This window comes from Neophocaena asiaeorientalis, unplaced genomic scaffold, assembly GCF_003031525.2.
Source record: "Neophocaena asiaeorientalis asiaeorientalis breed wild unplaced genomic scaffold, Neophocaena_asiaeorientalis_V1.1 scaffold584, whole genome shotgun sequence".
Lineage (NCBI taxonomy): Eukaryota > Metazoa > Chordata > Mammalia > Artiodactyla > Phocoenidae > Neophocaena > Neophocaena asiaeorientalis.
This window is the reverse complement of record NW_020173778.1, coordinates 614,209-628,974: the sequence shown is the minus strand read 5'-3', so window position 1 is coordinate 628,974 and position 14,766 is coordinate 614,209. Positions and strand designations below refer to the sequence as shown.

General features: G+C 42.2%; 1 protein-coding gene across 1 annotated transcript in view; it reads left to right on the top strand.

The window, feature by feature from the left end:
• The first annotated feature begins 10,799 nt into the window (after nucleotides 1-10,799).
• The window catches only part of DKK2 (dickkopf Wnt signaling pathway inhibitor 2), a 98,242-nt gene continuing 94,275 nt past the window's right edge, over nucleotides 10,800-14,766 (top strand). Inside the window, exon 1 of the mRNA XM_024751863.1 lies at nucleotides 10,800-11,733. Within this exon, the coding sequence (XP_024607631.1) occupies nucleotides 11,512-11,733 (222 nt within the window). The 5' untranslated portion in view covers nucleotides 10,800-11,511. The remainder of the gene's footprint in view (nucleotides 11,734-14,766) is intronic.

Sequence of the window (14,766 nt, the reverse complement as noted above, 5' to 3'; positions counted from 1 at the left end):
AAGTTCAGTAGTTTAACTAGAATATGTTACGGGGTTGTCCATTCTGGGTTGACTTTCTCCTGTGTAACATTATCATATGTAATTTCAAATCTTTTGGTTCATGTTATTTTAGAACATTTTCTTAAATTATTTAGTGTTTGTTTTGTTCCATTGCCTAGGTTTCTTATTTGGGAAAACTATTATAAGTATGTTGAATCAGCTTTTCCTATTTCTATATTTATTATTAGTTTCCTTGAACTCTTTTTTTTCTTTCTTTCTTTTTCTTTTTTGGTCGCACTGTATGGCATGCAGGATCTTAGTTCCCAGACCAGGGATCAGATCTGAGCTCTCTGATCAGATCTGAGCCCCCTGCAGTGGAAGCTCAGAGTCCTAACCACTGGAGCACCAGGGAATTCCCCTTCGTGAACTCTTTTGATCTCTTTCCTTATTTCTTGATTTATCCACGTCCCTCCTTTTCATCTGATATTTCTCCTAAAGATTCCCTTTAGGAGGTTCATTCAGGCTTCATTTCTGAAATGATTTTTCTTGCTACCTATCTTTTCAAATCTTTCTTTTCTTGAAACATATTATTAGAGTTTTTCAAATTCTGACATATAATGTTCTTTGATAGCTTCAATTTTTTTCTTAATTTCCTTTAGTGTGTTCTGGAATATTAGGTTACTCTTTTTATGTGTTTACTGGGTATTGTTTTTGTTTGCTTGTTTGGTTTTTGGTATTTTTTCTGCTTGCAGGCAGTGATGCTATTCTAATCCTTATTCTCTTTTTTTACATATTGAATTTATATAGGATTGGGCCACAACCCTCTTTTGTTGCTCATTTTTAATTCAAATAAGTTTTAATTTGCTCTTAGAGACAGGGTTGGGCCAAAATAACTTTTCTAGCTACATTGCTCTAGTACTCCCTCTTCTGTTTTGTTTTTTTTTGCAGTATGCAGGCCTCTTACCGTTGTGGCCTCTCCCGTTGTGGAGCACAGGCTCCAGGCTCAGTGGCCATGGCTCATGGGCCCAGCCTCTCCGCGGCATGTGGGATCTTCCCGGACCGGGGCACGAACCCGCGTCCCCTGCATCAGCAGGCGGACTCTCAACCACTGCGCCACTAGGGAAGCCCCTCTTCTGTTGTTTTTACAGAGTGATTTTAAAAATGGCCTCATATTTTTGAGATCCACTTCCATCCTTTGCTCATTTTTATCTAGACTTTTTCTTTTGTCCTGATTGTTCTTGGCCTGCTCAATTTGGATTCTATTTCCAGAAGTTGCCCTTCATTGAGGGGCTTTGTTTCTTGATTTAGAGCCTGCAGAACCCATTCCCTCCTGGTTTGGTATACTATTTTCAGATGGGTTGGGTTTTTTCCAATGAGGACCAGATACAGATTTGAGGTTGTGCTTGTTCTCAGAGCTCCATTGCTTTCCCTCAATACAGTAAGTCCCCTAAATATAAACCTTCAAGTTGCGAACTTTCAAAGATGCGAATGTGCGTTCAGAATGCAATCCAGTGCTACCGTGTCATCTACGACAAGAAAAAAAGAGCTGCTACCCAGACATCACTGGAAGGTTTTTTCAAGAGGGTAGATAGAATTGAATCCAGCAAGCAACCAGACCCTGTACCATCAGTAGCAGGTGGGAGTGAAACTGCAGCTTGCCCTCCGTCTCCTACTGCTGAGGATCCTTCAGCTCTACCAGCTCCCACTTCCTCTCCCTCCTCCAGTCAGTAATTCTTCTTGCCTAATTGTTCTAATTGTTCACTGGATGCCAGCCCCTGGATGCCAGCTGTTGTACTGCACTACTGTATGTTTCAAGGTCCTGTACTGTAAGATTAAAAATGTTTTATTTTTTGTGTTTGTTTTTTATGTATTGTTTGTGTGAAAAGTATGATAAACCTATTATAGTACTATATAGCCAATTGTGTTCGTTGGGTACCTAGGCTAACTTTGTTGGACTTATGAACAAATTGGACTTAAGAATGTGCTCTTGGAACAGAACTCGTTCATATGTAGGGGACTTACTGTCATCTTTTTCGTGGAAACTGATATTGTGTGGGCCTTATAACTACTGATGATTTTGTTCACTCACCATGTTGCCTAATTATACTGTAGATGTTGTCTGTGTTTTTTGGTTTTGTTATCCTAGTATCTTTTTCTGGTTTTGTAAAGCAGGAGTTTAAAAACTATTCCATCATGTATTCCCAGACTCTACCTTCATAGTTTTACCTACAGACTTTTCGAATAACACTATCTATCCCCTTGTGTCAGGGGCTGCTTTATTTGGTGGTTTATTGCAGGAAGTAAAACAAAGGGTAAAGTTAGGACAGAGTGAGTAAGGGGGGAAGCAGTTTGTTGAAATAATCTTTTAAAAAATCAAGACAAAAAGATGCAAATATTTTTACAGTGGTGAGCAGTCAGAGGAACTAAAGGAGGGTTAAGTACTGAGGTCTTCAGATTTTGTTGCCTTTTTTTTTTTTAGGTAGCCAGGGAAAGTTTGAGGATAAAGTGGTGGTAAGTGAGATTAAGCAGGTATTGTTTATTTCCAGTGCATTCTGCACATTCATGGGACTGCTAGCAACACTTTATTTGCCTTTGTTTCTGAGTGGTGTGGAAGAGTTTTTACAGCAGACTTCAATGCCACATGGGCAACCTCTGAATAGGCCTTGACAAAGGAAGATGGCTCCTTGTGTATAGTTGGGTAAGGGGAAGATTTCTTATTTTATTTTTTTCAATCTTGGCAATCTGAGATTTGAAAGGTGTCACAACCTCTTCATTGGAGGGGTAGATGAATTCGTTTGTCAGTTCTCTTCCATTTAATAATAGTGGTACAAGAATGGCCTTTAAAAACTTTTCTCCAGAAAAGTTACTTTGTAATAATCTCTAGCTCTTCATCTTTCTAACCATGGATATATGTGTGTTACTGCCCTCTGCTACATGAACTTAGACCTCTCTTAGTCTTGTAGACTAATAATAACTTTGTAAGATCACTTATTTTTTTAAAGCCCATTTCTAACAGTTAACAGGAACTCTTATCAGAGAAAAATATCATGATGGGTTACAATTTCCATCCCCCATATATATGGTCTCATTTAGAGGCACTACTTAGAGTGGTTTCCTTAGGGACATTTTAACATCAGATGGCCATTGGAAAAGAAATCAGTTGATCATGTCTGCTATATTCAGAAAGCATGTTACAAATGAGTGACAGTGTACAAATTAGCTTAAAATTAACAGTCTTAGGTGTATCTACACTTGGCTAAAGAGAATTAAGAGTGTTGGACTGTAACAAGAATAACTTTTGATCAGAACTTGCAACTGTGAGCATTTTTAATGAGTGAACTCCTAGAATTATGCAAACATATAGAAGAAAAATCATGTAATTCTGTGAACTTGAAAATGGTGCTTGAAAGATTATAAACGTATCTTGACTTTTCATGTTAGAAAGCATCCCGGTCGGCATACCTCTGACTCCAGTGCTAGCTCCAGTGTAAACTGGAAGGGGGAAAATATATTCAATATTATAGAACAATAGGATAGCTTAAAAATTTGAATAATTCTATAACATGATAAGATTATATAATACATTTTGATACCTAAAAGGCAAACTGATCAAAGATTTAAGAATGTCATTTTCTTGTTAATTAAAATACACATTGGTGTTGGAGAACAAGGCTAACCCAATTTTAGAACATAGAAACAGTTGTTACATTCTAGGAGATATTATTTGATCTTAGGTATATACAAATCTGCACATATATTCTTGACACTAACAACCAAAATAGCGTTTTATGGATTTCAGGTGAGATCGAGCGCATTCAGGGTGGTATGGCTGTAGACACATTTTATGGATTTCAGAAAGACCAACTAAAAAAAAAACTAATGAAATTTGAACTTATTCTAACTCAGATTTCTTAATAATTTAAAACTAAGCGGTCAAAGTGCACATATATTAAAAAATGATTCCCTGAGCAGTTTCAATGAAATTAGATATTCCCTCTGCTTCCACATATTTAGCACTGCCTTGAATTAATTAAAAGTACTGTGATTCTAAGTAACTATTAATTTACTGAGTAAATTGAACAAATCAAATTAAATAAATGGACAAATTAAGTTAGTAACAGAACAACTTGCTGATTGCTAGATCACTCTATTTTTCCCTTTGTTTTTTTTTTTTTTTTTTTGCGGTACGCGGGCCTCTCACTGTTGTGGCCTCTCCCGTTGCGGAGCACAGGCTCCGGACGCGCAGGCTCAGCGGCCATGGCTCACGGGCCCAGCCGCTCCTCGGCATGTGGGATCTTCCCGGAACGGGGCACAAACCCATGTACCCTGCATCGGCAGGTGGACTCTCAACCACTGCGCCACCAGGGAAGCCCTAGATCACTCTATTTTTGATGGCCACTTCCTTTTTCTTTGATCTACAACAGTTTCATTTTTGTATCATATATACTCCTGTATTTTATTGTTTCCATCTTTCATTAACAAAGTGCTGTTTTTAAATGTAGAAATGATCTTATCTTCTTGGCAAATAGCTTGAATTTTTTTGTGTTCTTTTTCAGGGCCCCAGTGGAAACTTGACAGTCACTTTCAGACGCAGTCGGCTGCATTCATATTTAGGCATAATTCACACAGAAGAAGGTGAGGAAGTTAATATCATTAACACAGGTTAGAGGTAAAATGGTAATAGGAAAATTTTTTAAATAACACTTTTAAGTGGACATATGACACATCTCCCACATTGTGTTCAGGAACTCTGGCAGAGTTCCAGAAATGTTATTCTTTCCTCAAATGTTTTATATGCACTGTCTATAAATTCATCTATTATGGGCTGAATTGTGTGCCCCCTCCCCAAATTCGTATGTTGAAACCCTAACCCCCAGTACCTCTGTATGGAACTGCATTTGGAGATAAGGTTTTTCAAAAGGTAATTTAGTTAAAATGCAGTCTTTAGGGTAGGCCCTAATCCAATATGACATGTATTCTTTTACTAAGAGAAAATTTGGACAAAGACAGAGGGACAGCCCAGTGAGAAGAAGGCCATCTGCAAGCCAAGGAAAAAGGCCTCAGAGGAAACCAAACCTGCTGACACCTTGATCTTGGACTTCCAGCTTCCAGAACTGTAAGAAAATACGTTTCTGTTGTTTAAACCCCCCAGTCTCTAGTATTTTGTTATATCAGCCTGGGCAGGTGAGTACACCATCCTTACAGCAGAGAGTCTGTTTTTGGTTTTCTACTCTATGATCATTCACCTTCCAAGACGCTTTACTATATTGGTCGGAGCTGCAATATATGTACTCATCTACTTGTATTCTTGGTGTTATTTGTAGCCCTTTATCAAGTGATCTGTCTTGGCTCTTTTAGAGGAATCAGTGTTAAGTCCTGCTGCAGTGATGCAAAGCCACCTCCATTTTCTTTGGATGAATTCTCCTTTTCTTAGATGCACTCCACATTGTTGCCATAACTGGGCATCTGTAAGTACAAATGAGGGCCTGCTATGCTGCAAGTTACTCTTTGCTCAGTATTATTTTAATATTGGACATTGTTTTAAAGGCATGAACTAAGGCATACAAATAAGAGATAATACATGCGATACATGTAAAGTACCTAACAAGCTTAGCACAGAGTTAGCATTCAGTATATTTTGGTTATTATTTTTTTTTATTACTATATCTTCCAAGCCAGTTACCTTTAAAATTCTTTAAACTGACTGAACTTTAATACTTTGAGTTTTTCATACCTCAAGATGTTTTTGAGCATTGGAACCTATTCCCACAGTATCAAAAGGTACGATCTATTGCAGAATGATCATTTGAAGATAAACTAAACACAATTTACATTCCCTGTTACCAAGCACGGTTATGCTTCAAACACAGATTTAAAATTGCCACTTAGGAACATATTTCCTTAGTTTGTGCCAATAGTTTTCCCATTATTTTTCAATCTGTGCCATAATTTGTTTTATAGTTGAAGTTTTTCTATGTTTACTACTCATAGTTTCAGATAACTGACCAGGAACAAACACATTTTACCATGACTGGATTAAATACCCTGCCCTTCCATTTTTTAATATGCCTTACTTCAAATGACCATATCTGACTAGAAAAATTGTCAGATTTTCAATAGTTTCCCCATTTGAGTAATGTTTATTTTGGCAATAATCTGCGATAATAGCAGGATAGAAATCAATCCATCTTGTTGGCAGGTTGAGTACTCATAGAATATTTTGCCCAACTCATTTTTGCATCCAAATCTGTGTGGTTGATTAAAGCCAAAAAACCAACCAACACAACCCTCCCCCAAATAAAAACAGTAACAAGATAGACACTTAAAAATTCATGTTGCAGGAGCCCTCTCCCATGAGGTCCTGTCAAAAATAACAGCAGTTCTAACTTCCTTGTCAGACTCCTACAGAACCCTGGAGATCTAAGGAAAAGAATTTGGAAACTACTGGTCTACATTATCTAAAAGTTGTGTGTTTTGTTGTTCAAGATGAGATTTCTTGCAATGAGCCTCTCTCAAGAATTAAACATATTTTCCAAACCACCAAGTATAGTACTCTTTCCAATAATGAATCTTGGAACAGCCTGCCAGAGCTCAGCAGTAGGGGTATATGGACCACCAAGAAGGATATGCAGTGTATAGAAGAAGCAGAAACTGTGCGTCATAAAGGGAAAGGTTTGGTGTTAAACGTTTGGAGATAATTTCTAATTTCAGTTCTACCTAAGGTCACCCATATGCACAAGAATGAACAGAAGTTTGTCTACCTGAGTTTCTGACTGTATCATTTACATGCTTTTTATTAGTTGGGTTCAGTCTCTAAGGGAGGGATTTGTTTAGTAAGTTTCTATCATTTGGGCGGCAGGTAAAGTATTGAGAAGATGACTGATGTGTCAAGGATCAAAAATCAAGCCACTGGCTAAGAAATTGTTTCTGATTGATTTACTCTGAAATAACCTTGAACCACTTCACTTGTGCACGTTTGGGTCAAGCACAGCTAGTGCCTCAAATGTGAGTGACGAGGTCTTTTCTCATTCACTGGGCGTGTTGTCCAGGAGATCAAGTTGGAAGAGAGTTAACAGGTGAAACTATGGCAGGAATAGAATAGGAGATGCAATTTTTCATATCTGGTATGTAAATTAGTCCTATCAAGAGACACTAAAAATGTTCACAATACCATTGCTAATATTAATTTATCACAAATTACTTAAAATGTAATTGATGCTATAACACATGGTACTGTTTTTCCTTAGACAGTGAGAAACATAAAATTCTCATGTGATAAGATCCAAAGTGTGAGTCCTACTAGAACAGAAGACCAGGTAGGCTGGTTTACCATGGAGAGAGGAAACACACAAAACCATATATTCCAAATCCTTTAAAACCAAAAAATGATGGAGATGTTTCATGTCCATCTTGTGTGAACAAGAAGATTCATGGGCCTATGGGACCTACTAAAAATTAACGTCCCTTCCCAAGTTTGCCAGAGTACCGTACTTCTTACTTATCTAAAATAACCCAAATGACCACATCTAGTGTCATTTCTCTGCATTTAACCACAAATGTGGGAATATTGTCTCCCTGTGTGCTGCTAAAACGTACATGTAACTTATGAGAAAAGGAAGGACTCTGGGGGACATTCCTAATATTTTTATTCCCATAGTCATATGAATTCAATCCAGCTTGGAAGCTCCAGATACCCTGTGAGAGACTGAGGTTGGCAGAATTCAGTGGTGGATGAGAACAGAGGAAGGCTAATGGCAGCAGCTCCTGAGACGGGTAGAGGCAGATTTCAGTAAGGGCCTTCACAGTGGACCATAAGACTCTCCATGGCCAAGGCCCTGACTTACTCACGTTTGTATCCTCAAGGCCCTAAATTTAATAAATATACAGTGAATAAATGAACAACTGATAAACAGACTATTGTGGGAAGTGGTTACTAATGCAGGGAGAGGGAAAATAGGATGAAAAACAAGAATACGGCAATGAGGTGTACACTTAGCTTACCTTGGCCCTAAGTATTCAGAAGGAAACCAGGACCCAGAAGAAACTACTGAGTCAGTTGTGGTTTTTCTATGGAACCGAAATCACCCCACAGCTGAGGAGCAAAGAGAAGTGGGAAATGATGGCCAAAGGAGAAAGTGTCCACAGAGGCACTTTCTTCTGGACAAGAGGACCCTATCTTTACTTCTGTACAGTGTTGCTTTTATTTATTTACTCCCTAATGATGTTATACAAAAGGCATAAAAGATCTATTTTTCCAAGTAGAATATGAAGCTTGTATCTTCATACTTAGGAAAACACACATGAGAAAACACATGTGGGATTAAAACAGTAATCCAAAGGATTATGTTTACTTGCAGTTAGTTGATTTTGGGCATGCATACCTACTTGTCCGCATATGGGTTATGTGTGTCTGTTTCTGTCTTCTATACAATGTTACAGAGAGCATTTGGACCATGAATAAAATTAGTTTCTATTTCCTTTTTAGCCTAAGGTGTAGTTGTGTATGTTTTAGCATTTGATTCTATAACGTGATTTTGTTTTATAGAAAAGGGACAATGTTTGTGAAAGTAGCTTTCATGTGAACTTTGATTTTTAACTGTATTTGTAAAGTTTGCTTTTGGAACTTGTAGGGTCCTTTGTAAACCTCTGAGATAATCTCTTTATCCTGACATCTAGAGCTGAAGGGTTTCTTGAGAGTACATATGCTGAATTGTACACGATTTCTTTTTAGCATATGACAGGAGTTGGGTTCTGACTATATGGTATCTTATTTTGGTTGGTGGTAAAGAAAGAGGGAACCAACAGAAACAGGCAAAGTATCTTCAGATTTTCTGTTGATTCATTGGAGTTGGTTCTTCAGCAGCTGGTAGATTCCCACACTCTTCAAGTGGAGGTAGAGTGATTTCTTGCTTACATATTTAGCTCTCTTTTCCTTTTGCTCTAAAATACTCTTGAAAAATATCCAAACCAGTAGGCTCCTAACTTAATTTTCTCCATTTCTCTCATGTTTTCTGTTTGGCAAATCACAATGAAGGCAAAAGATACACCTTTGTGTAAAGTCTAAGCATTGAATCCCAAGTACTTATCTGTAGAGTGTAAGTTAGTCAGTTTCCTTGCCCTCCACTAGTGCCTGGAATGCTTACAAATCCTTACAAATCCATTCCTGAGCATATTTTTAAAAAGTGAAAAAAAAAATTTTTTTTAACGTGAAAATCTCTACCCTGCGGAAGCACAAGGGAATCCAAAGATAAGAAAACATGCCTGAGGGTTCCTCAGGTTTTAATCACCTCTTGCTTGTGCATTCAAATAGAAAAAAGTCGTTCAGAAAATGAAGAATTCCTGGCAGACAGACAGAACAGGGCAGAGAAATATGCAAAGCTGCTGCAGCCTGCAGGAACCCAGCTACAAATTCATACTTTAGACCTACCTCAGCCCTTTTGGTGGAAAAGAAAGGAGTCACTCCCTAGCAACTGTTGACGGTATACCGCACTGTCCGTGCTGGTGTGTGCCAGGATCAGGTGTGAAAGCTGAGGAACTCATGTCTGAAGATTCTAGAGTGTGTTTAGAAAGAACAGCCTCCTCCCCTAGCTGTTAGCCATCAAGTTGTACTGCACAGCCTCGATTTCTCTCTGCACAGATGTTAGCGCACCAGAGAAGGAGAAATGCAACAAATTCCTAAGCGCTTGGGTTGCTTTGGAAGCCTTGGCTTTCTACTGCCGCTGAACATCTCCAGTCCCAGAGATTGCCTGGGACAGCCCTCATCTCTTGTCTCCGGCAAGGCTTCGTCGCCTTGCCCAGCGGTTGCCACTGGCGCCCCCAAGCGCCGCACACCCGCGCGCTCCAGCCCTTCTCTGAGCCTCTTTCCCACAGAAGCGAACCGGACCCTGGGAGCCTCGGGTCTCGCAGGAAAGGCTTCGCATGTAATTCCCAGAGGCTAAGGGGCAGAAAGCAGAGCCTCCAAGACTCCCTTGCCGCCCCGTTCATTCCTGTCTGGGATTTCCTCTTTGCAAAGGGGGGAGTTGCCTGGGACAGTAAAGATGCCCGGTAGAGCTGTGAGGTTCAAAGCTCAGAAGGTACTCAGGGGACCCCCATTGCTCCCAGCTCCTCAGAGACGTAGACAAACGCTGCTTGTGTGGTGGGGAGGGGGACTGGAGGGTGAAGAGGAGGAGACCAGAAAGTCCTAAACGCCTCTCAGAAGGAGAATAGGAGCATCTCTTTCCCCCTTCTCCGGTACTCTTCTTCCCAAAGTCCCATTTGGATCGGTTGGGCACTCCCTGGCCCACCAATACAGTACCAGTCTCACACATCCACTGGGAGGCACAGGCTAAAACCCAACTTGAGCGCACACAGACCATTAATGCCCAGATGCTCACTTCTTTCAGTGTTCTGTAGCGCTTTCCCAATGCTCCTCCAGGAGTCAGGGACTGGAGGTGGGTTGGGGAGGGGTGCTGGCGGTCCCGAAGCGAGGTGACAGCTCGCCCCTCTCCACTTCCACATTTGCCATCCGTTTGTTTGCAAAGGTTCTTCCATCCTCGGGAGTGGCTGGTTGTCAGGAATAATCAGAACCCCGCCTGTTCCTCTGGGGGTGAATCCCATTTCCTCAACTGCTGTCCGGTGGAAGGGCAGTGGGAGGGGGCGAGGGAGAAGCAGGCGGAGGGGAAGCCGCAGGGAAAAGCGAAGAGGGGGGCGGGAACGTGGGGGGTGATAGATACGTTTTCACTCTTTGTCACTATTGAATTGGGGGCGGAGGAAAAAAAAAAACCCATTGTGGGAAGCTATAAAAAGCAAAGGGGGCGGCGATGAGAAAGCAGACGCAGAGAGGGAGACCGCGTGGAGCGCAAGACAGTTCCCAGGGCATCGCGGCGTCCCTGGCAGCGCTTGGCTGTTGCAGGGCTGTGAGCCGGAGAACAACGCTTCCGGGCGCCTGTGCGTGCGCGCGTGCGGGACCTTGGTTGGCCTCAGACCTCAAGGGTCTTGTCCGGGGGCGGTTCCTGATCCCCCATATAGTGCCCGCTAACTTTGAAAAGGAGGACTTATGTCCTGCAAAGGTTGAGACATAAGGGGTAGGGAAGGAAAAGAGGAGAGAAAACGCAACTGAGGCCGAAGGAGAAGGAACTAATGTGGACCTCCTGAGCAGCTAGGAGGAGGACTGGACCGCGGAGAACCGGGCGGGACCTCGGAGGTGCGGGGCAAGGAGCAACGGAAGCGGTGCGGGCCGTGGCGCTCGGGCTTCTTGCACCTCGGGTCACGCCTCCTTGGCAAGAAGGCGCCTCGCCTTTGATTGCTTCCAGTTACTGCAGAACTTCCTGCCCTGGCGGAGAAGCAGGTCTTGCTTGGGTCGCGCTCCCTCCCGGTCTGAGGCGTGAGACTGAGTTCACACGGTGCTGGGCCCCCAAAGCCAAGTGGGGTTGGGGGAAACAGAGTCTGCGAGTCCCGGCGCCCCGCGCGTAGGGCCCCGTGTTGGGGTCCTCCCTCCCTCTGTACCCGCACCCTTGCGGGCTTTGCCCCTTCCTGGGGACCCCTCGCCAGGCGATGGCCGCGTTGATGCGGGGCAAGGACTCCTCCCGCTGCCTGCTTCTACTGGCCGCGGTGCTGATGGTGGAGAGCTCCCAGTTCGGCAGCTCGCGGGCCAAACCCAACTCCATCAAGTCCTCTCTGGGCGGGGAGACGCCAGCCCAGGCCGCCAATCGATCTGCGGGCACATACCAAGGACTGGCTTTCGGCGGCAGTAAGAAGGGCAAAAACCTGGGGCAGGTAGGAAAATACCCCCAATGCACTCCTCAGCCAGGAGAGGTAGGGACCGGCACTCTCGGACACTTCGTTTGTCTTTGCCCCCGAGTGCGCCCCCAGGTGTGGCGCGCAGGACGGCTGGGGAGGGGTTCGCAGATGCACGTCTGCACTGGCGGGGGTGGCTGGGTGACTGCGAGTGCTGGAGGGTGTGGAGCGGGCGGGGGAGGGTACTTTTTCATCTTTGCTTTGGGGATATGATGGGCATGTATGGAGATCTAGTGCGTACAGATGGGGCAAAGGGCCGGAATGGTCCTTCTCCACATTTAACACAGTGGATGTCGAGGATGATGTTAATAGCTAACACACAGCAACTATTATGTGTCAGGTACTGTTCTAAGCGTTTTACGTATGTTTAATCTTCACAACCCTATGAGCTAGGCGCTGTTACTATCCCTATCCTGCAAATGAACAAACTTACGCACCGAGTAGAAGCTCTTTGCCCACGGCACACAGTTAGTGAAAGTGGCAGAGCGGGATTTGAATCCGGACAGTCTGAGTCCAATTTCTGGGCTCTTAACTGTCTCATTTCACAATCCGAAGAGGGAATTTACCGTTTTTCAGGTTCTCCTTCCTTCCCAGCCACTTTCTCATTTCCATGAAGTAAGGTCACATACAGAAAACGTCAATAAACGTGCATTTCTCACTCCTGGATATAAATCATCCCGGAGGAAACAAAATAACGAAGCAACAATGGCAGTGTCATAGTTACAGGGGACCAGGGTGCCTGGGAAATAGTAAGGAAAACTCCCGAGGTTTATTTTCCAGAGGGGACTTTCCGCGAGCATCTTTGTTTCTCTGTCACACAGACAGATAGATGACAGTCATGCAAACAGTTACACAAACAGACACAGAGAGACACGAGTGCGCACACTGCACCCATTGTGGCCAGCACACAGCGGCCGGGAGAGGGGGCCCTGCGGGCACTGGGAACCACTACAGCTCCCCCTTCCGCTCCTTTTTTGCGAAGCCAAAACCGAAAGCCAGTTTGCCAAGCAGCACGGGCACAGCCACAGCACAACTGTCAACCCGTAAAGGCGGCTCATTGCCCCACAGATCCTGGGTTTCCTTGTTTTATGAGAGGATCCTGCTGCAGCTGCTGTGCGCGCTCTCGGCGTCCTCCGCTGCCCCTACCCCCAGCGTCCTCCACTGCCCCCTGCCCCCAGCGCAGGCGGCAGAGCGAAGGCTGACAACCAAGGCTGTCCTGAATGGACAGCGAGGGAAGATTCTGCTCCGCTTGGCCCCCTAGTGCCCTCTCACGGGGAGAGTTTTGCTCGTTTTGCAGTTCCACAATGCTTCCTGGGCTTTGAAATGTCAAACATTTCAGCTATCCTCTCAAAGGAATACAAAGCCTGCAACCACAGTAATTTTTTTTTAAGTCTCAAGAGAAATAAACTATACATCTGCATACACACTACATGCATACATGTCCTGTGCATATTCTCACACATGTGTACATACCTCCATCCACACTTACAAGACCACTCTCATTCCGTTTTTCTCTTCCTTGGGAAACACCCTGCCATTTTCAATAGGAATGGACTTGTCTTAGAAGTCCATAATGTTATGGGTCAAAGATTAGAAAGAAAGGATGCTCTCAGTCCAAGTCATTAGATTTTTTTCTAATGCTACTAACTTCAAATTCAACCTTATCAGTTGCTGAAAAGAGCTGGGTTTAGTTTAGCCAAGAACAGAGGGATGGACCCAATAATCTTTGAGGTTCCTTTTGATTCTAATCCATGTACATTCTGTGAGTTTCTGCAAAGGGCTTTCTGTTTCTGTCACCATTGGGTAACACCTGATGTTCCTCAGTCAGATTATCAGTTATGTCAGCAATGCCGCTAGCCATAGGGTTACATGGGTTAGACTGTGAGATGCATCCCAGAACCTGGCTTATCCTTTATGTTTTGGTAGCATATCTGTGTAAAATATGTGTGCTTATTTTTCTATCTCTCCAAATATCTGCTCCTTAAAGAGGTTGTGACTCTGTTTTGCATGTCTTCAAATTGAAGATTGATTTATTTTATAAATGAGTTGAATTTTTCTTTTTTTTTTCTTTTTTGAGTTGAATGTCTTGTACACTTTCCATAACTTAGTGGTCCTATGGAATATATTTCATTATATTTACTTAACTATAATACAGGATCCTTAAAATTTGACATTGGGTTTGTGAGAAAATTACAACTTATTAGAGACAGTGGTAACATAGAATTGAAACATTAAGTTGACTCACAGTAAGATAGCTGGAAAATAAAAGGATTATCTTTTGTATATTCTAGCTTCTCACTTGTTTATTGGGTGATAGAAAATGTGTACTGTTATGAAGGAAGAAACAGAAAAAATCTTTCTTCTTTGAAGTAGAAAGAGGAATTGTTTAAGTATTTACGGGTCTCTTTATCTTCTTTCTTCCACTAGTTATGTGGTTACCAAAATTCTTAGTACTCTTATTTTCAATAATGGAATGGAAATTAGAAAGACTATTCAAAACGGAAGATGCCACATCCTTTTATGGAGAAAAACTTTAGAAGTAAAAGGTAGCTGAACTGCATTTTTATCCATCGTAACATGATTGATTGAGAAAATTTCTAAGTAAAATGCCAACTGATAAAACTAGCTAATTATGTAGTGTCATCCTTAGGCCTATTGAGTCTGGTTGTCTCCCTGTCCCCAATCTTTGATTGATGATAACGAATTGTATGCATTTCAGAGGTACAGGAACCAGGGACTGTAAGATGTAACTTCAAGTAGGCATGTCAGAGACTTAGTCTGTGGCCTCCTTTTCCTTAAGTGAAAATTGAATAACGGTCTATTTTTCCTGATTTACTTTCAGGATAGAGAATTAAAATAAAAATTTTATTGCGATTGCAGAAGAAATTACTGAAGAAATTTAATAATTCATTAACCTACTAAAGTGAAAATGAGACTAAATTGGCGCCAAGGTTTTCTTGATTCACTGTAGCTGATTTCATGTGAAGAAAACATTCTAATTAGTAGGAATTC